Here is a 23075-nt window from a genome sequence, read left to right as displayed (position 1 = left end):
TTTATGTATTTGTTTTCTTGTTATGGAGCATCTTATACAGAGGAGAATCTAGGTTTTCCTGCGTCCAGGGGCAAAAATTAAATTTGGTGCCCCCTCCTGTCCACAGATTAAAAGGTTTCCGTAGTCGTTCATATGTGATTTTCACATTTACAGTCATGTGCCAACGAGCTGCGCTTCCTAATTCTGTCAATGTTCAGTGAAAAAGGACAATCCCCGCTTCACTGAGAGAAGAAGCAAGAGAAACTAGTCGGCATGTGACGGTGAGTGTGAAAATTCATATTGGCCATATGCCAATCACTAGAGCCGGCAAGCAGAGCAGAATCCTGACAGTGAGCATATTACATGCTGTTAGGATTGGGCATGCTACCTATCTATCTATTTACAATGACTTGCAAAAATATTTACACACACCTTGGCTTCTTACCTATTTTGTTCCATTACAACCTGTGTGTAAATATTTGTGTAATCCGATTTGTGTGTGATGCATCAGCACTAAATAGTCTAAGTGAAGGGAGAAAAATATCGGCATAAATTTAAATTTGTGTGATCAAATAACTAAAAATTGGCATGTGCATATATATTCACACCTTTTGCCATGAAGCCCCTAAAAAATTCTGGTGTAAGCAATTCCCTTCATAGTCACATGCTTAGTGACAGGACGTCCCCCTGTGTGCAATCTAATGTCACATGTCCGTCAGTATATACACTTTACCTTTACTGAAAGGCCACAGAGGCTGCAACACCATTAACAAGAGTCACCACTAACCAAACAACACCATAAAGACCAAGGAGATCTCCAAACCACACCATGAAGACCAAGGAGATCTCCAAACAACACCATGAAGACCAAGGAGATCTCCAAACAACACCATGAAGACCAAGGAGATCTCCAAACAACACCATGAAGACCAAGGAGATCTTCAAACAACACCATGAAGACCAAGGAGATCTCCAAACACCACCATGAAGACCAAGGAGATCTCCAAACAACACCATGAAGACCAAGGAGATCTCCAAACAACACCATGAAGACCAAGGAGATCTCCAAACAACACCATGAAGACCAAGAAGATCTCCAAACAACACCATGAAGACCAAGGAGATCTCCAAACAACACCATGAAGACCAAGGAGATCTCCAAACAACACCATGAAGACCAAGGAGATCTCCAAACACCACCATGAAGACCAAGGAGATCTTCAAACAACACCATGAAGCCAATGAGATCTCCAAACAAGTCAGGGGAAAGGTTGTTGTCAGGGTTGGGTTATAAAAAAAAATATCCCAATCTCTGATGATCCCACGGATCACCATCAAATCCATTATCATCAAATGGAAAGAACATGGTACCACAACAAACCTGCCAAGAGAGGACTCTCAGCCCGGGCAAGGAGGGCATTAATCAGAGAGGTAGCGCAGAGACCAAAGGTAACCATGAAGGAGCTGCAGAGTTACCAAGCAGAGACTGGAGTATCTGTCCATTCGACCACAAAAAGCTGTACTCTCCATAGAGGTGGCCTTTATAGGAGAGTAGGCAGAAAAAAGCCTTTACTTACACACAAAAATTATAAGGCTTGTTTTGATATTGCCAAAATTCATGTGGGACACTCCCCAAATGTATGGAGGAAGGTGCTGTGGTCAGATAAAGACCAAAATTGAACCTTTTGGCCACCAAGGTAAATTCTATGTCTGGCTCCAAACCAACACAGCTCATGACCCCAGGAACACCATCCCCACAGTGAAACGTGGTGGTGGCAGAATCATTCAGTGGGGATGTTTTTTACCAGCAGAACACGTAAAATGATCCGAATCGTGGGGAAGATGGATGGTTGCGAAATACAGGGATATTCTTAAGCAAAACCTGCTTGTCAGTGATTTGAGACTGGAACAGAACTTCACCTTCCAACAAGACAATGACCCAAAGAATCTGCTAAAGCAACACTCGAGTGATTTAAGGGGAAATGTGTAAATGTTTTGGAGTGGCCGAGTCAAAGCCCTGACCTTGAGTCAAACTTTACAACTTTTTTAAAAAGTCTCAATTGATGAATCAGATGAAAACATCTGAAATCGATGAACTTCGTCCACATATAAAATAGACTTTAAAAAAAGGTTCCAATAGAATAATGAATTGGATGCAATAAAAAAGGCGCAAAGCACTTAAAACAAACAAAAGTGAATGAAGTCACATTATGACCCCGAGTCACAAAATATCCGACGTGGTTGGACTTCTAACGAATAGCCAAAGTCATCAAGTATCCACAACCTTAATATTACTTTACTACATATAAGAGAACAATAACCCTTTAAAAAAATTATAATAAATTAGTGAATTAACTATTAGTTTTAAAGTATCACTGCTCTTACAGTAAAGAACCCTTATTTATGCTGATGGAAAAATCATCTTTCCTGTACAGATAAAAGATACCGCCTTCCACAGGATACCTCCCTTGTGATGCCCCTCACTGTTTTACCAGCTTTCCTTATTAAGAAGAACCATCACTCATTGGGACCTTATTAATTTCCAGCTCTACCATATTGTGATCATTTCTTGGATGGATGCATGGTGGGATGTAATATTGGAGAAACTGGATATGTACAAAGCTCATTTTTGCTGATACATGGCTCCAAATCCCATCCACAGTCAAAGCTGCGTTTAGCCCCAAGAGACCACAGGATGTCAGCCTGGTTACAATAAAGCGGGTTACCGGCCCTTTAATCACTCACAGATCAGATTGTCACTTTTGGTCCAGTGTGAACAATTTTTAACCTCGGTGAAAACCTTCCCCAATAGATCATTTCAGCTTTTCCCTGCAGCAAAATCAAAGTTTTCAGCTGCAAATAAATCAGAACGAACAGCGGCAGGAGAGATTGCACTTTGTGAAAGGTAATTAAGTCCAACTTATTTTGGGTATAATTTCCTTTTCAAGTACCTTTTCAGATCCGAGTGAAGTAGAAAATGTTATTATAAGCTATTAGAGATATGCAAATATCAGTCAGGGAATATACTGCAGAGAAGTGGCAGCCGCCCAATAAATGGCAAACTTTCATCTGCAGAACAGAGATGTTTTCTTTGGTTTCAGAGAGAGAATTAACATACAAAAATCATAAATTTAAGAATATAGTAGAAAATAACATGAAAAGCATCTTCAATCACAGAAGGATTGTGAACAGTTCAGCTTTCCTTTCCATAAGGAGCAGTATTATAGTAGTTATATTCTTTTATACATGGGGCAGTATTATAGTAGTTATATTCTTGTACATAGGGAGCAGTATTATAGTAGTTATATTCTTGTACATAGGAGCAGTATTATAGTAGTTATATTCTTGTACATAGGGAGCAGTATTATAGTAGCTATATTCTTGTACATAGGAGCAGTATTATAGTAGTTGTATTCTTGTACATAGGAGCAGTATTATAGTAGTTATATTCTTGTACACAGGGAGCAGTATTATAGTAGTTATATTCTTGTACATAGGGGGCAGTATTATAGTAGTTATATTCTTGTACATAGGGGCAGTATTATAGTATTTATATTCTTGTACACAGGGAGCAGTATTATAGTAGTTATATTCTTGTACATAGGGGCAGTATTATAGTAGTTATATTCTTGTACATAGGGGGCAGTATTATAGTAGTTATATTCTTGTACATAGGAGCAGTATTATAGTATTTATATTCTTGTACACAGGGAGCAGTATTATAGTAGTTATATTCTTGTACATAGGGGCAGTATTATAGTAGTTATATTCTTGTACATAGGAGGCAGTATTATAGTAGTTACAGTCTTGTACACAGGGAGCAGTATTATAGTAGTTATATTCTTGTACATAGGGGCAGTATTATAGTAGTTATATTCTTGTACATAGGGGCAGTATTATAGTAGTTATATTCTTGTATATAGGGGCAGTATTATAGTAGTTATATTCTTGTACATAGGGGCAGTATTATAGTATTTATATTCTTGTACACAGGGAGCAGTATTATAGTAGTTATATTCTTGTACATAGGGGCAGTATTATAGTAGTTATATTCTTGTACATAGGGGCAGTATTATAGTAGTTATATTCTTGTATATAGGGGCAGTATTATAGTAGTTATAGTCTTGTACATAGGGGCAGTATTATAGTAGTTATATTCTTGTACATAGGGGCAGTATTATAGTAGTTATATTCTTGTACATAAGAGGCAGTATTATAGTAGTTATATTCTTGTACATAGGAGCAGTATTATAGTAGTTATATTCTTGTACATAGGGAGCAGTATTATAGTAGTTATATTCTTGTACATAGGGGCAGTATTATAGTAGTTATATTCTTGTACATAGGAGCAGTATTATAGTAGTTATATTCTTGTACATAGGAGCAGTATTATAGTAGTTATATTCTTGTACATAGGGGTAGTATTATAGTAGTTATATTCTTGTACATAGGGGGCAGTATTATAGTAGTTATATTCTTGTACATAGGAGCAGTATTATAGTAGTTATATTCCTGTACATAGGAGCAGTATTATAGTAGTTATATTCTTGTACATAGGGGGCAGTATTATAGTAGCTATATTCTTGTACATAGGGAGCAGTATTATAGTAGTTATATTCTTGCACATAGGAGCAGTATTATAGTAGTTATATTCTTGTACATAGGGGCAGTATTATAGTAGTTATATTCTTGTACATAGGGAGCAGTATTATAGTAGTTATATTCTTGTACATAGGTAGCAGTATTATAGTAGTTATATTCTTGTACATAGGAGCAGTATTATAGTAGTTATATTCTTGTACATAGGAGCAGTATTATAGTAGTTATATTCTTGTACATAGGAAGCAGTATTATAGTAGTTATATTCTTGTACATAGGGGTAGTATTATAGTAGTTATATTCTTGTACATAGGGGGCAGTATTATAGTAGTTATATTCTTGTACATAGGAGCAGTATTATAGTAGTTATATTCTTGTACATAGGGGTAGTATTATAGTAGTTATATTCTTGTACATAGGGGGCAGTATTATAGTAGCTATATTCTTGTACATAGAGGGCAGTGTTATAGTAGTTATATTCTTGTACATAGGGGGCAGTGTTATAGTAGTTATATTCTTGTACATAGGGGCAGTATTATAGTAGTTATATTCGTGTACATAGGGGCAGTATTATAGTAGTTATATTCTTGTACATAGGAGCAGTATTATTGTAGTTATATTCTTGTACATAGGGGCAGTATTATAGTAGTTATATTCTTGTACATAGGGGCAGTATTATAGTAGTTATATTCTTGTACGTAGGAGCAGCATTATAGCAGTTATATTCTTGTACATAGGAGCAGTATTATAGTAGTTATATTCTTGTACATAGGGGCAGTATTATAGCAATTATATTCTTGTACATAGGGAGCAGTATTATAGTAGTGATATCCTTGTATATAGGGGCAGTATTATAGTTGTTATATTCTTGTACATAGGGGGCAGTATTATAGTGGTTATATTCTTGTACATAGGGGGCAGTGTTATAGTAGTTATATTCTTGTACATAGGAGCAGTATTATAGTAGTTATATTCTTGTACATAGGGGGCAGTATTATAGTAGTTATATTCTTGTACATAGAGGGCAGTATTATAGTATTTATATTCTTTTATACAGGGGGCAATATTATCACATTTATATTCTTGTACATCCTTCAAACATCCATCATCAATGGTTTCTGGTTTTGGTGTTACCCCAGGTGTGTATCTGACGGGTCATTTATTTGAAGGTGCACTAAGAGAATATTACGCTCCAGGAAATGCTGCAGGATGTTGTATTTTGGTGATTTTTGAGTCTTCGTGTCATACTTCGCCCTCTCAGGTCCTGCATTAAGAATAATACAATGTAATCATTTTGTCCTGAACCTGGATCATCTCTTTTATTCCGACTGTGATTCTGACTGATCTGTTGCTTTTGTTTTTAATTTTGCAATGTCTGTTTGTTTTGCTGACGGGGAGTTTACCCCTCTTAAGTGATTGCAGAAGGAACGAATCGAAACAATGTTTATTATGTAGCGAATGACTGCAAACAGCTCCTGATTGTCTGCAATTTAACCTTCAGCGAATGCAGAAGACGGAGAGCGAAGATTTTATAAACCTCCCGATACAGATCGCGAAACAAAACAATCTTCAGATTCTTTTACCTTTTAAAGGTGAAATGGAATCAAAACAATTTTGCAATTTAGTTTAGAATATTTTATATCGGTCTATATAAAAAGTAATAGTTGGAGAGATATTGGCTCGGAGAAGTATGAGGGGCAGTATAGGGGCTCAGAGCAGTGATGACTTCTGCCCCCGTCTGGTGCTGATTGACCAAATTGTTCAGAATTATAAAATTATGTCTGTTTTTTTTCCAAGAACAGCAGCACAAATGTCCTCACGTTGCTACATAACCCCGTTCACTTCAATGGAGCTTTGATGTAAAGCTTGATACAACCTAAAGACAAGTGCAGCGGTGGTTCTGGAAGAAAGGCTTATTCATCCGGATACTTGATAACTCGTGGCCAGGTGGGGGCCAAATTACATGATCATAAAGTTGATTCAATACACATTAAATTGGAGTAGAATTTTAGGAATTTCAGAGTTCCTGGTGAATTTGAACAATTTACAATTCAATTTTTCGCCAATGAACAAAAAAATTACTAACGCGTTTTACACATTGAAAAGAAGGCTAACCTGACCTTTATATTAACAGAATATTACCCAGACACCCAGAGTAAATGCACGCAAAGCAAGAAATTGTAATAAGCCAAGAAAACTTCTGCCCCTTCACTGGAATTGGCGATTGTGCCCTAATTTTCTCCTGATGAACCCCAGATATTGTGCTAGCAGGGCGAAACGTGTCGAGAGGAAGAGATATATACCGGAGCCATGACTGGTGGATGGACTGATGGGGATATCGTTCTATGTGCTTATGCAATAAAATATTTTTATTTTGCATTTACGTTTTTTTTATTGTTTGCCTTTTCTAGGACAGTGACTCCTTATAGGGGCTTTATTAAAGGGGGGCGCTATATCGTATCTTAGGGTGCCATCCTCCACAGAAAGGCAGGGAACAGCTCAAGGGTCTTTAACAGGACTATTAGGCATTAGGTTCTGGTTGGGCTATTGTTTTCCTTGCCCCCTATTTTCCATTTGTCCTTATTTCTACCGGGAATAGGTCAACTGGGTACAACTACTCCTTGACCATATACAGTTAAAACCAGAAGTTTCCATCCACTATATATAAAGACAGATCTGCAGGTTTTTCTCAATATCTGACAAGAAATCAGAATAAACCTTTCCCATCTTAGGTCAATTAGGATTATACCATAATGTTTAATATTTGCCAAATGCCAGAATAATGAGAGAGAGAGAAGGTTTTAAGGCATTTTTATTACTTACTGCAAAGTCAGAAGTTTCCATCCATTTCATTAGTATTTGGTACCATTGCCCTTACACTGAATGACTTGGGTCAGACGTTTGGGATTTTCTTCCACAGCTTCTCACAATAGTTGGTCAATATTTGGGCCCATTCCTCCTGACAAGACTGGTGTAACTGATCCAGGTTTGTAGGTCGCCTTGCTCGCAGCCTTTTCAGCTTTGCCCATAAATTTTCAATAGGATTGAGATCAGGGCTTTGTGATGGTCACTCCAAAACACTGACTTTGTTATCCTTATGCCACTTTGTTACCATTTTGGCAGTATGCTTCAGGTCATTGTCCATTTGGAAGACCCATTTCCGCCCAAGCTTTAACTTCCTGGCTGATGTCTTGAGATGTTACTTCAGTATTGCCACATGATCTTCTTTTCTCATGACACCATCTATTTTGTGTAGTACACCAGTCCCTCCTGCAGCAAAACAACCCCACAACATGATGCTACCTCCCCCGTGTTTCACAGTTGGGATGGTGTTCTTAGGCTTCCAAGCTTCTCACTTTTTCCTCCAAACGTAACGATGGTCATTATGCCCAAAAAGTTCAATTTTAGCTTCATCAGACCACAGGACAGGTCTCCAAAAATTAAGGTCTGTGTTCATGTGTGCATTTGCAAACATGAATCTGTTTTTTTTATGTTTCTTTTGGAGTAATGGCTTCTTCCTGGCAGAGTGGCCCTTCAGCCCATGTTGATACAATACTCATTTCACTGTGGATATTGACACAATCTTACCAGCTTCCACCATCATCTTCACAAGGTGTTTTGCTTTTGTCCTTGGGTTGATGTACACATGTCGGACCAAAGCACGTTCATCTCTGTCACACAGAACCCGCCTCCTTCCTGAGCGGTATGATGGCTGGACATTCCCATCTTGTTTGTACTTACGTATAATTGTTTGTACAGATGAATGAGGCACCTTCAGGTATCTTGAAATTGTACCCAAGGATGAGCCAGACTTGTGCAAGTCCACAATTCTCTTCCTGATATCTTGGCTGATTTCTTTAGATTTTCCTATGATGCTACACAAAGAAGCAGTGTGTTTCAGGTGGGCATTAAAATATGTGTCTCTAATTAACTCAAATGTTGCCAAAAAACCTATCAGAACCTTCCAACCACAGGACATCATCATATGGGCGGTCCAGAATTGTTTAAAGGCATAGTAATCTTAGTGTATGGAAACTTCTGACTTTGCAGTAAGTAATAAAAATGCCTTAAAACCTTCTCTCTCTCTCATTATTCTGGCATTTGGCAAATATTAAACATTATGGTATAATCCTAATTGACCTAAAACGGGGAAGGTTTATTCTGATTTCATGTCAGATATTGAGAAAAACATGCAGATGTTTCTTTTTATATAGTGGATGGAAACTTCAGGTTTCAACTGCATCTTATACATTACATCCCCCTCTTTATTGTAATTTCTTGCTTTGTGTGCATTTTCACTGGGTGTTTTGGGCTATATTTATTGTTTATTTAATAAAATTATTGGTTTTTAATAGTGTAATATTCTGTCGATACATAGTATACTTTATACCCTTCCTATTTCATAAACTGTGAACAATAACCTGACCTTTGGTAAACTCACACTGGCTTCCTCCAATGTCCTGTAGCTATCACATCACATAGTATAGGGCAGCCAATGAAAAGGGACTATCATAGCCTGTATAAAAGCCAAGGCAGGGAATGCACCAGCCGCTTTGTGATGAATCTTGCTCAAAGATCAGCGATAGAGACAGGAAAAGAAAAAAGATATTGGACAAATACAGTGAAGAAGATGAGTGTAGTAGTCTAAGAATAATTCAGACATTCAATTGATAGGCAGAGAGAGGAGAGGAGCCAGCAGCAGTGCCAGACCCAGTGTGATTGATCAGTGATATGGCGAATCTGACCTCTTTCCTGTTGCATTCGAATTACAATTACACTTCATTTTAATGGACTGAAAAAGCAAACGCAAGACACAGAGAAGAGAATCTGAAATCAGTGTCAGTCAATTGTTTTTGTGAAGAGGGGAATATTTAGTTTTTTATATATGCAAAAGAAAATTCCTCAAAATCCAGACATTGAGCTGCGACTGTCGTCCTCATTAAGTGAATGTCAAAACATATTTTTTTTTAAGCAAATTTTTTCCTAGTTAAATTTTATACCTGTGCACACCAAAACCAATAGAGCACCATGTTTATAGCTCTGTGATTTTTTTGGACATGTTCCTCATGGGCGGACAGACAAAAAGGACCCCTGTGCAAGAACATTATATGAGCCCCTCTTTGTGTCTGTGATAAAAGCTACTCACTGCTTTGACCCTTGTTGCACCAATTCTATGTTTGCCCTCGTGTCCCTACAGTACCTAGCATTTCTTATTTTGCCATTTTTTGTGAAGGGGGTTGAATTTTTTTTTGCTGAAAAAATAGGGAAAAAATTTTGGAAAGAAAATGTAGATATTGAACTGTACATCTCTTGATTTGATCAACTATTTCACTAATCCAATATGACAACCATACAAGTCACACCTACACCGTGACCTGTTTCCACCTTTTGCTTTTTCTACGTGTACCTATCTGCCTAACATTTATTATTATGTCCTTTTAGGCAGGAGGTTGAACATTTGGAGTTGTAAAGATTGTCAAAAGTCACTTATTGTGTTGTAGAAATTGTATGGTAAAAGAAAAAGTGGTATCATCACCACCTATACCAGCCATCCGGGCAGTGGTAATATCAAATACAGGTCACAATCGGCTTCCTTTGCCGCCTGCAAACATATTAGTGGGGAGGAAGTGGAGGGATTATGGAATATATAGCACATCCCTTGTCTCAATCAAAGCAGTATAATGTTACCTCTGTCAGTAACACTGTCAGTCTGCTTCTGCGTTCAGCACAGAACGGTCTTCCTAATCACAAGTGACTAAAAGGGATAATTTTTGGACTTTTTTTTTAATAAAAAAAAAGAAAAGTCTGCCAGTGCATTGTGTTAGTAAAGGGTTTGTTGCTTACCATCCGTTTTATGGTGAGGTCACTTTGACATTACCAAGGTTGTGTTTGTGTTAAAGAGATACACAACTTTTCAGGGCAATTGGAGAGGCTGTGAGTCACATTTTTTAGAAACATTTGTCAAGCCTTGGGAATTCGAAATTCAAAAAGTTCGGCCACTTTCATAATAATGCCATACTTGCAAGGACAATGGACAGTGTAGTAAAAAGGAAAAAAATCAATACCATGACTAAGAATGTGGGAGCCCTCTGGCAGCAGCAGAAGCACTTCCACCACCACTGGCCCCAGCTATATGGACAGTAGTACTATTAAACACTGGTTATAATTGGCCTCATTTGCCTCCAGCAAGTGTATCAGTGGGCAAGAAGTGCAGGAAGTTAAGGAATATGTGGCACATCATTCGTCTCAGCCACAGCAGGTTGATGTTTCTTCTGACAGCGACACTGTCACTTTGATTATGTGCTTATGTGCTCTGCACAGAATAGTAGCCTGATCAAAAGTGACTAAGAGGGCTAATTTTTGGACTGTTTTTTTTTAGTTTATAAAACATGAAAAGTCCGTCAGTGCACTGTGTTATTCAATGGGCTATTAGTTACTAGCGGTTTATTATCTCCTTTTCCACAAATCTGGTTAGGATCTTGGTGCTTGGTGGTCTCTGGGACCATGGGACCATGGGTTCCTATGGGTTTCGTTTAATCACAGGTATTGTCTTTTCTGATTGTAGTCAGTCCAGGCCACCTGAATAATACTGCTGCATACTTAGCTCCCCAAAAATATTACTGCCTACACTTTGTCCTCTGAAAAAATTTCTGTCACACACTGTGCCACATGTATATATTACTGTCACACAGTGTTCCCTGAATGTAATACTGCCATACACTGTGCTCCCTAAAAGTAATACTGCCATACACTGTACTCCCTAAAAGTAATACTGCCATACACTGTGCTCCCTAAAAGTAATACTGCCATACACTGTACTCCCTAAAAGTAATACTGCCATACACTGTGCTCCCTAAAAGTAATACTGCCATACACTGTACTCCCTAAATATAATACTACCATACACTTTGCTCCCTAAAAATAATACTGCCATACACTGTGCTCTTTAAATATAATACTGCCATACACTGTGTTTCGTAAATGTAATACTGCAATACACTGTGTTCCCTAAATATAATACTGTCATACACTGTGTTCCCTAAATATAATACTGCCATACACTGTGTTCCCTAAATATAATACTGCCATACACTGTGTTCACTAAATATAATACTGTCATACACTGTGTTCCCTAAATATAATACTGCCATACACTGTGCTCCCTAAAAGTAATACTGCCATACACTGTACTCCCTAAATATAATACTGCCATACACTTTGCTCCCTAAAAATAATACTGCCATACACTGTGCTCTTTAAATATAATACTGCCATACACTGTGTTTCCTAAATGTAATACTGCAATACACTGTGTTCCCTAAATATAATACTGTCATACACTGTGTTCCCTAAATATAATACTGTCATACACTGTGCTCCCTAAATATAACACTGTCACACACTGTGTTCCCTAAATATAATGCTGCCATACACTGTGCTCCCTAAATATAATACTGCCATACACTGTGTTCCCTAAATATAATACTGCCATACACTGTGCTCCCTAAATACTGCCATACATTGTGCCCACTGAATATAATACTGCCATACATTGTGCCCACTGACTATAATACTGCCATACATTGTGCCCACTGAATATAATACTGCCATACACTGTGCTCCCTAAATATAATACTGCCATACACTGTGTTCCCTAAATATAATACTGCCATACACTGTGCTCCCTAAATATAATACTGCCATACACTGTGTTCCCTAAATATAATACTGCCATACACTGTGTTCCCTAAATATAATACTGCCATACACTGTGCTCCCTAAATATAATACTGCCAAACACTGTGCTCCCTAAATATAATACTGCCATACATTGTGCCCACTGAATATAATACTGCCATACACTGCGCCCCCTAAATATAACTGTCACACACCACAGAACATGAATGTAATGCTGCCACATGATGTATAACTGTATCAGTGACCACATTGAGCCTCCTGCACAGTCCTACATAAGTGTGACCCTCTCCGATCTCGCTCTGACAGTTCCTGCACCAGTGATTGTCAGCAGCGCCCCGCACCCCTCGCTCCTGCCTCTGCCCGGTCCTTTGCGTTCTTCCGTCTCTGAACCTTCCTGATTTCTCCTTTGTCATCAGACGTCGTCTCGGAATGAAATCATTCTTCCTTTCTTCCCTCCGATATTTCTCTTTATTATTATTATTTCTGCTGACGGGAGACATATTTATGTGATTTCTTCTTCCTAGAAATAAAGAATCCCATGAATATTTCATTCCCCGGCTTCTTCCTCGTCTCCCTCAGACGCGTTTCATTGGCTGTACGCGCTTGCAAATATGAGATCGCATTTAGCTAATGGGCGCATGATGGGAATTGTAATTTTACTGTGCAGCGCTCATGGTAAATAAGCCGGGCCGGGGTATTACAAGCGTAAGCCGGCCATAAATACAGCCCGTGGCGCCTTCTACTTAGCCCGGACTTTCACTATTTCACTTAATCTTAAGCTTCCAGATAAAATAGAACCAAAGCAAATACTATTCCCCGGTTCCACCCCGAGGAGTCCCATCCCCATCCCCCGCCAGGCCGGCGCTCAGCTCTACCGGTATGTTTGTAGCCCGCGTAATCTTAAGGAACATTCTGAGACATGTAACAAATGCCTTTGATTAATAATTCCCAAGATGTCTTCCCGGAAGCCAAGGAAATCAGATAAGTGAAGACTAAGAGAAGTGACGGTCGGTTCTCACTCACTTCTTATCGCCTGAAAGTCAGAGCGCGCTTTTCCTATTAATGTGTCAGTCGCCCCCCCAGGACCGTATTGAACTCGCGACTGAGATAGACCTAACAGGAGATTCATTTCTTTAAACACAATATCATCAGATAAGAAAACCTTTAAAGAGAGCTTTGCTTTGTGAGTATGGAAGTGAGAGGGGGAGGAGGGAGGCGCAGCTTCACAGTCTTCCTCTGGACTCTGGGGCACAAGCTTGCGCTAAAGCAACACAATAAAATAACTCACACAAATAGATTTAACCCTTCTTGCACACTTTTCTATGGATACTACAATGATGCAGAGCAGATCAGTGTCTGGCGTGTCCGTGCTGCAAACACCTGTAGCACCGTCCCTTTATTCTGTTAATTGTGGGGGTTTTGGGGGTAAGATACCTATTACAGCATTGCTGTCACGTGTCACATTATGATAGTAGTCACTGGAGCAGTCACAGTTGGCTGGCACTGTTCTTCTGCTCACTTTGTTAGCTTTGCTGTGTAGACTGGGACAGAGAAGCAAAGTCATCTCCTTATCATTAAAGGGTGGGAGAGTCACTGTGCTGCTTGAGACCAACTTAAGACAGAATAGTAACACTGCACTATACACCGCTCCGAGATGGAGAGCTATGAGATAGATGTGGAGAGACGACGTTTCTGTTCACAGACTGAACACTTTTTCAAGTCTGGGAACCAAAATGTCACCACAGGGGGAAAATAAAGTATCTTTATTACACTGAATTCTGGAGTAATGCCTCACTTTGGATGTATTGAAAGAGGTTGGATACATGAACTGGGGGCCTGACACCCAAAACTGAAGAGTCTGGTGCTGCTTCATTTTGTTATTACATGGATAATTAAATACATAGATATGATAGATAAATAGATAATAGATTGATAGATGATAGATAGATAAATGGATAGATGGAATCAATGGCGCTATCTAAATTATTAATAATAATAATAATAATAATAATAATAATAATAATAATAGATGGTGTATATGTATACTGTACATATATATATGTACAGTGGGTACGGAAAGTATTCAGACCCCTTTACATTTTTCACTCTTTGTTTCATTGCAGCCATTTGGTAAATTCTAAAAAGTTCATTTTTTTCTCATTAAAGTCCACTCTGCACCCCATCCTGACTGAACAAAACAGAAATGTAGAAATTTTTGCAAATTTATTAAAAAAGAAAAACTGAAATATCACACGGTCATAAGTATTCAGACCCTTTGCTCAGTATTGAGTAGAAGCCCCCTTTTGAGCTAGTACAGCCATGAGTCTTCTTGGGAATGATGCAACAAGTTTTTCACCCCTGGATTTGGGGGTCCTCTGCCATTCTTCCTTGCGGATCCTCTCCAGTTCCGTCAGGTTGGATGGTGAACGTTGGTGGACAGCCATTTTCAGGTCTCTCCGGAGATGCTCAATTGGGTTTAGGTCAGGGCTCTGGCTGGGCCAGTCAAGAATGGTCACAGAGTTGCTCTGAAGCCACTCCTTTGTTATTTTAGCTGTGTGCTTAGGGTCATTGTCTTGTTGGAAGGTGAACCTTCGGCCAAGTCTGAGGTCCAGAGCACTCTGGAAGAGGTTTTCATCCAGGATTTCTCTGTACTTGGCCGCATTCATGTTTCCTTCAATTGCAACCAGTCATCCTGTCCCTACAGCTGAAAAACACCCCCATAGCATGATGCTGCCACCACCATGTTTCACTGTTGGGATTGTATTGGGCAGGTGATGAGCAGTGCCTGGTTTTCTCCACACATACCGCTAAGAATTATCACCAAAAAGTTCTATCTTCATCTCATCAGACCAGAGAATCTTATTTCTCATAGTCTGGGAGTCCTTCATGTGTTTTTGAGCAAACTCTATGCCGGCTTTTATATGTCTTGCAATGAGGAGAGGCTTCCGTCGGGCCACTCTGCCATAAAGGCCTGACTGGTGGAGGGCTGCAGTGATAGTTGACTTTGTGGAACTTTCTCCCATCTCCCTACTGCATCTCTGGAGCTCAGCCACAGTGATCTTGGGGTTCTCCTTTACCTCTCTCACCAAGGCTCTTCTCCCACAATTGCTGAGTTTGGCTGGACGGCCAGGTCTAGGAAGACTTCTGGTGGTCCCAAACTTCTTCCATTTAAGGATTATGGAGGCCACTGTGCTCTTAGGAACCTTGATTAATGCAGACATTCTTTTGTAACCTCGGCCAGATCTGTGCCTTGCCACAATTCTGTCTCTGAGCTCCTTGGGCAGTTCCTTTGAGCTCATGATTCTCATTTGGTCTGACATGCACTGTGACCTGTGAGGTCTTATATAGACAGGTGTGCGCCTTTCCAAATCAAGTCCTATCAGTTTAATTAAACACAGCTGGACTCCAATGAAGGAGTAGAACCATCTCAAGGAGGATCACAAGGAAAAGGACAGCATGTGACTTAAATATGAGTGTGTGAGCAAAGGGTCTGAATACTTATGACCATGTGATATTTCACTTTTTCTTTTTTAATAAATTTGCAAAAATTTCTACATTTCTGTTTTTTTTTTCAGTCAAGATGGGGTGCAGAGTGGACTTTAATGAGAAACAAAAATGAACTTTTTAGAATTTACCAAATGGCTGCAACGAAACAAAGAGTGAATACTTTCCGTAGCCACTGTATATAATAGATGATAGATAGATAATATATAGATAATAGTTTGATAATAGATGGATAGATAATAGATAATATATATATATATATATATATATATATATATATATATATATAGATAATAGATAGATGATAGATAACATAGATTAGATCGATATGAGTAATAAATAGCATGGATGGATGGATGGATGGATAGATAATAGATAATATATATATATATATATATAGATAGATAATAGATAGATGATAGATAACATAGATTAGATCGATATGAGTAATAAATAGCATGGATGGATGGATAGATACACTGTATTCTACATCGCCCTCATACACTATGATGACACTTCTGCCTACAGATGAACATTTGTTTGTCTTCTCCAGGTCTACAGATTATGGAACAACGTATGAGAAATTTAATGAGAAGGTGGGGCTGAAAACCGTCCTCAGCTACCTGTACGTGAGCCCCACCAACAAGAAGAAGGTAATGACTTATCTCTTGTATCCTCAGGATGATTTGATACATTGTACAGATATTTGTAAACACTACAGGCTTTCTCTTCCTTCGGCAGAACTCCCCATCGTCTTAATTCTTCATAAGTTATCGATTATGTTGAGTTTCATGTAGTAGATTTGTGATTTGTCCAGTTTTAGCGCATATTTTTTACCCAGGGATTTATTTTTCGTTTTTTCCTGTTCCTTTGACATGACATTCTCTTTACAGAAAAATTCTGGACTGTAGAATCCGTATCGCGGGTCGATTTATGGTTGGGCAAATAAATGCAATGTGTTTGAGATTTCAAAAAGCCTAATTTAATTGCTGGTCTTTCAGTGTATTTTCGATCCCATGCAAAATGCTAAATTGGAAAAAAGCATAAAAAAATGTATCCTATACCTTAAAGATTTGGTAAGGGTGGGGAGAAGCAGCTGCCAGATACATGGCACAACTAATCTAAGAGGAATCCATGGATTATGCAGGGAAGAAATGGGGATAAGCAGTTATCAGATACGCTTGACACCACTTATCTCCAAGAAAACATTGGAGAATGGAGCCCACAGGGTCAGTCCCTACCTTCGGGAACCTTGAGGAGGGCACAGTATCTTTAGGGCGTGATTGATTGTGACTGTACGGTATAGTGGAGATCTAATCTTCCTGCAGTCCTATGTAAACACTCATGAAGAATATACACATTTCCTAACAGCCCAAAGTGAAGTGAAATCTGCTGAGTGGGAACAAGGTACAGATGAGATTTAGGCAAGTTCTGGAGGATTTAATTGGGAGTGGATGGAGATGAGAGTGTGGAGGACGTCTGACAGCGCAGAGTACAGAGCACGCTGCCGCTAATCACTCGCCTCTTATCTCAGGGCTGTATCAGTTCTACCGGCTCATAACCTATATTCTGTCTAATGGGATCAGACTGCAGCGCTTTGTGCCCAAATCAACCTGAAAATGTTTCATACAAAGTCATTGCTGATGGAGAGGGAAGAACACAGAGCTGGGACTGAGATGTACGACATCACTACACCTGTCAATGAGTCACTTTCAACCAAACGCTCAAAGTATTAAGCATCTCAGTGTCTTGGAGTCAATGTACACTCTTAGGCTATGTGCCCACGTTGCGGACCTGAAGCATATTTTTTACGCTTCTCCCTGGTGGGAAAATCGCATGCGGATATTACATGCGGTTTTCCCGCCAGGTAGAAGCGTTTGTGAGGCGTCTTTGCAGCATTTCCGCATGCGAGTTATCAAGCACTTCTCCAAGCATCACTTGGAAAAGTGCTTGACAACTTGTTCAGAATGGTAAAAAATAAAAAAATAAACTTTATACTCACCTTCCGATGCATTCTCTGCCCCGTCCGGAGTCTTGAGCGGCTCACGCTGTTGTGTGCAGGATCTGCGGTGACGTCATTGTGTCATGTGGTGGGTCACATGACTCAATGACGTGGCAGGTCCTTCAGACAACAGCGCGACGGAGGGAAAACATCAGAAGATAAGTATAAACTTTATTTTATTCTTTTTTTTACAGGTTCTTTGGTACCCAGGTCTGGATGAGAGTCTCCTCTCATCCAGACTTGGGTACCATCCGCACATTGATTCCGCTGCGCTTCCGCAAAATTAATGAACATGCTGCGGATTTTTGACCGAAGCATATACGCTGCGGAAAAATCCGCAGCATGGGCATTGACATTGCGGAATGCCATTGGGGACCATGGGGTGCGGATATACATGCGTTTTTCAAGCGTTTACGCTGCGGAAATTCCGCAGCATATACGCTTGAAAAACGCTACGTGGGCACACAGCCTTACATACAAACTATGTATTGTATACAGCTAGGTTTTCTGTCACAAAGCTCAAAACCCACTGCATAGACATAGTGACACTGCAGTCGCCACTAGGGGGAGCTCCCTGTATACAGAGATACATGATAAGATCCTGTCTGCAGCCACCACTAGGGGGAGCTCCCTGTATACAGAGATACATGATAAGATCCTGTCTGCAGCCACTACTAGGGGGAGCTCCCTGTATACAGAGATACATGATAAGATCCTGTCTGCAGCCACCACTAGGGGGAGCTCCCTGTATACAGAGATACATGATAAGATCCTGTCTGCAGCCACCACTAGGGGGAGCTCCCTGTATACAGAGATACATGATAAGATCCTGTCTGCAGCCACTACTAGGGGGAGCTCCCTGTATACAGAGATACATGATAAGATCCTGTCTGCAGTCACCACTAGAGGGAGCTCCCAGTATACAGAGATACATGATAATATTCTGTCTGCAGCCACCACTAGTGGGAGCTCCCTGTATACAGAGATACAAGCAAAGATTCTGTCTTCAGCCACCACTAGGGGGAGCTCCCTGTATACAGAGATACATGATAAGATCCTGTCTGCAGCCACCACTAGGGGGAGCTCCCTGTATACAGAGATACATGATAAGATCCTGTCTGCAGCCACTACTAGGGGGAGCTCCCTGTATACAGAGATACATGATAAGATCCTGTCTGCAGTCACCACTAGAGGGAGCTCCCAGTATACAGAGATACATGATAATATTCTGTCTGCAGCCACCACTAGGGGGAGCTCCCTGTATACAGAGATACAAGCAAAGATTCTGTCTGCAGCCACCACTAGGGGGAGCTCCCTGTATACAGAGATACATGATAAGATCCTGTCTGCAGCCACCACTAGGAGGAGCTCCCTGTATACAGAGATACATGATAAGATCCTGTCTGCAGCCTCCACTAGAGGGAGCTCCCTTTATACAGAGATATATGATAAGATCCTGTCTGCAACCACCACTAGGGGGAGCTCCCTTTATACAGAGATATATGGTAAGATTCTGTCTACAGCCACCACTAGGGGGAGCTCCCTGTATACAGAGATACATGATAAGATCCTGTCTGCAGCCACCACTAGGGGGAGCTCCCTCTATACAGAGATACATGATAAGATCCTGTCTGCAGCCACCACTAGAGGGAGCTCCCTGTACACAGAGATACATGATAAGATTCTGTCTGCAGCCACCACTAGGGGGAGCTCCCATGTATACAGAGATACATGATAAGATTCTGTCTGCAGTCACCACTATGGGGAGCTACCTGCATACAGAGATGCATGATAATATCCTGTCTGCCGCCACCACTAGGGGGAGCTCCTTGTATACAGAGATACATGATAAGATCCTGTCTGTAGCCACCACTAGGGGGAGCTCCCTGTATACAGAGATGCATGATAAGATCTGTCTGCAGCCTCCACTAGAGGGAGCTCCCTGTATACAGAGATACATGATGAGATCCTGTCTGTAGCCACCACTAGGGGGAGCTCCCTACATACACAGATACATGATAAGAACCTGTCTGCAGCCTCCACTAGGGGGAGCTGCCTGTATACAGAGATGCATGATAAGATCCTGTCTGCAGCCTCCACTAGGGGAAGCTCCCTGTATTCAGAGATACATGATAAGATTTTTTCTGTAGCCACCACTAGGGGGAGCCCCCTGTATACAGAGATACATGATAAGATCCTGTCTGCAGCCGCCACTAGGGGGAGCTCCCTGTATACAGAGATACAAGATGAGATCCTGTCTGCAGCCACCACTAGGGGGAGCTCTCTGTATACAGATACACATGATAAGATCCTGTCTGCAGCCACCACTAGGGGGAGCTCCCTCTATACAGATATACATGATAAGATTCTTTCTGCAGTCACCACTAGGGGGAGCTCCATGTATACAGAGATACTTGATAAGAATCTGTCTGCAGCCACCACTTGGGGGAGCTCCCTGTATACAGAGATACATGATAAGATTCTGTCTGCAGCCACCACTAGGGGGAGCTCCCTGTATACAGAGATACATGATAAGATTCTGTCTGCAGCCACCACTAGGGGGAGCTCCCTGTATAGAGAGATACACAAGATTCTGTCTGCAGCCACCACTAGGGGGAGCTCCCTGTATACAGAGATACATGATAAGATTCTGTCTGCAGCCACCACTAGGGGGAGCTCCCTGTATAGAGAGATACACAAGATTCTGTCTGCAGCCACCACTAGGGGGAGCTCCCTGTATACAGAGATACATGATAAGATCCTGTCTGCAGCCACCACTAGAGGGAGCTCCCTGTATGCAGAGATACATGATAAGATTCTGTCTGCAGCCACCACTAGGGGGAGCTCGCTGTATACAGAGATACATGATAAGATTCTGTCTGCAGCCACCACTAGGGGGAGCTCCCTGTATACAGAGATACATGATAAGAATCTGTCTTCAGCCCCCACTAGGGGGAGCTCCATGTATACAGAGATACATGATAAGATCCTGTCTGCAGCCACCACTAGGGGGAGCTCCCTGTATATAGAGATACATGATAAGATTCTGTCTGCAGCCACCACTAGGGGGAGCTCCCTGTATATAGAGATACATGATAAGATTCTGTCTGCAGCCACCACTAGGGGGAGCTCCCTGTATATAGAGATACATGATAAGATTCTGTCTGCAGCCACCACTAGGGGGAGCTCCCTGTATATAGAAATGCATGATAAGATTCTGTATCTATCTATCTATGCATCGTTCTATCTCTTTCTTGTATTTAATACATGAGCGTTACCATTACATCCCTGGTAATAAACTCAGGGAGAAGAAATCTATATTTCCCCATAAATGCAGGTGTAGGAGCCGCGACAATAATTCTTGAAATTATTAGAGGAGTTGCAGGGACTCGGGGAAATGAGATGCGGAGTTCTCCCTCGGGGGGGATATTTATGCCTAATTAGAACAACACGATCCTGGATGTTTTTCAACTCAGGAAATAAAGGAACTGAATCCTGAAGAATATGGGAAGTTTCTCATCATTTTCTCTGGGCGCGACGCTCGATTAGTATGTAAATGTATCCAGCAACGGAAAATGAGCCGGTATAGTCTGTTAATGAAACCGCGGCGAAGAAGAATGAACCGCGCCAAAGTCATACATAGAAAATAAAGAACGAGCGGTGAAGGAGGAGGGAGGGGGTTGTAGTCCCACTGATGACAGCACCGCACTCTGATGAAGAGACCTAAAATATATTATACAGTTCAGAATAAAATCGCTGCCTTATCACAGAAAGGGTGAAAATAATTTACAGAGACGGGAAATCAATTTGTTTTCTATTGATCTCAGCTTTTTTATTGAATGAAAACGTTTACATTACTGAAGTACAACTAAGTGTGGAGTGAGCGAAGCAATGTATGAACAGGGTGACCAGCAGAATAGTGAGTGCAGCTCTGGAGTATAATACAGGATGTAACTCAGGATCAGTAATGTAACGTTTGTACACAGTGACTGCACCAGCAGAATAGTGAGTGCAGCTCTGGGGTATAATGCAGGATGTAATTCAGGATCAGTACAGGATCAGTAATGTAGTGTATGTACACAGTGACTGCACCAGCAGAATAGTGAGTGCAGCTCTGGAGTATAATGCAGGATGTAACTCAGGATCAGTACAGGATCAGTAATGTAATGTATGTACACAGTGACTGCACCAGCAGAATAGTGAGTGCAGCCCTGGAGTATAATACAGGGGGTAACTCAGGATTAGTAATGTAATGTATGTACACAGTGACTGCACCAGCAGAATAGTGAGTGCAGCTCTGGAGTATAATACAGGATGTAACTCAGGATCAGTACAGGATCAGTAATGTAATGTATGTGCACAGTGACTGCACCAGCAGAATAGTGAATGCAGCTCTGGGGTATAATACAGGAGGTAACTCAGGATCAGTAATGTAATGTATGTACATAGTGACTGCACCAGCAGAATAGTGAGTGCAGCTCTGGAGTATAATACAGGATGTAACTCAGGATCAGTACAGGATCAGTAATGTAATGTATGTACACAGTGACTGCACCAGCAGAATAATGAGCGCAGCTCTGGAGTATAATACAGGATGTAACTCAGGATCAGTACAGGATCAGTAATGTAATGTATGTGCACAGTGACTGCACCAGCAGAATAGTGAGTGCAGCTCTGGAGTATAATACAGGATGTAACTCAGGATCAGTAATGTAATGTATGTACACAATAGCTATCTTTTAGTTACATTTTATCTATAAAGAATCGATATATACAGTTGTGCTCAAAAGTTTACATACCCCGGGAGAATTTTTCCTTTTTTGGCCTTGTTTCAGAGACTATGAATGATAACTAGTGATGATGAGCGAGCACTAAAATGCTCGGGTACTCGTTGCTCGGGTCGAGCACATTGGAATACTCGGGTGCTCGGTCAGAGCAACGAGCCCAATGTAAGTCTATGGAAAACTCGAGCATTATTCAGGCAGCTCCCCCTGGCGGTCTGCAGAGGGCCTAAAAATTGCCCAAATCGATGGGAACAGTGCTCAAATGACATGGGGACAGCATGGGGAAGACCCCTGGAAGCATTTCTGACCCCCAGGTCACTGCTGTCAATAACGTGGTCTGAGTATGACGCCACTTTTACGGACTCACAATAAAATGTTCAAAAACTAAACCATAATGGATTTTCCTGGGAAATATGTTAAGGAACATCCTTTCCAGGGTAATGACTTGTATATAAGGCAAAATAAATAACCAAAAACAAAAATACTCCTCCACACCTTGGGCTATGTTC

The 23075-nt window shown here is 40.7% G+C and overlaps 1 protein-coding gene across 1 annotated transcript in view; it reads left to right on the top strand.

The window, feature by feature from the left end:
* SORCS3 (sortilin related VPS10 domain containing receptor 3) overlaps positions 1-23075 on the top strand; it is a 921810-nt gene that overhangs the window by 357388 nt on the left and 541347 nt on the right. Inside the window, exon 3 of the mRNA XM_073684759.1 lies at positions 16334-16433. Within this exon, the coding sequence (XP_073540860.1) occupies positions 16334-16433 (100 nt within the window). The remainder of the gene's footprint in view (positions 1-16333; positions 16434-23075) is intronic.

The sequence above is a fragment of the Phyllobates terribilis genome, unplaced genomic scaffold (assembly GCF_046119375.1).
Source record: "Phyllobates terribilis strain yellow unplaced genomic scaffold, ASM4611937v1 Scaffold_5__5_contigs__length_657084704, whole genome shotgun sequence".
Lineage (NCBI taxonomy): Eukaryota > Metazoa > Chordata > Amphibia > Anura > Dendrobatidae > Phyllobates > Phyllobates terribilis.
This window is presented reverse-complemented; position numbering and strand designations above follow the sequence as displayed.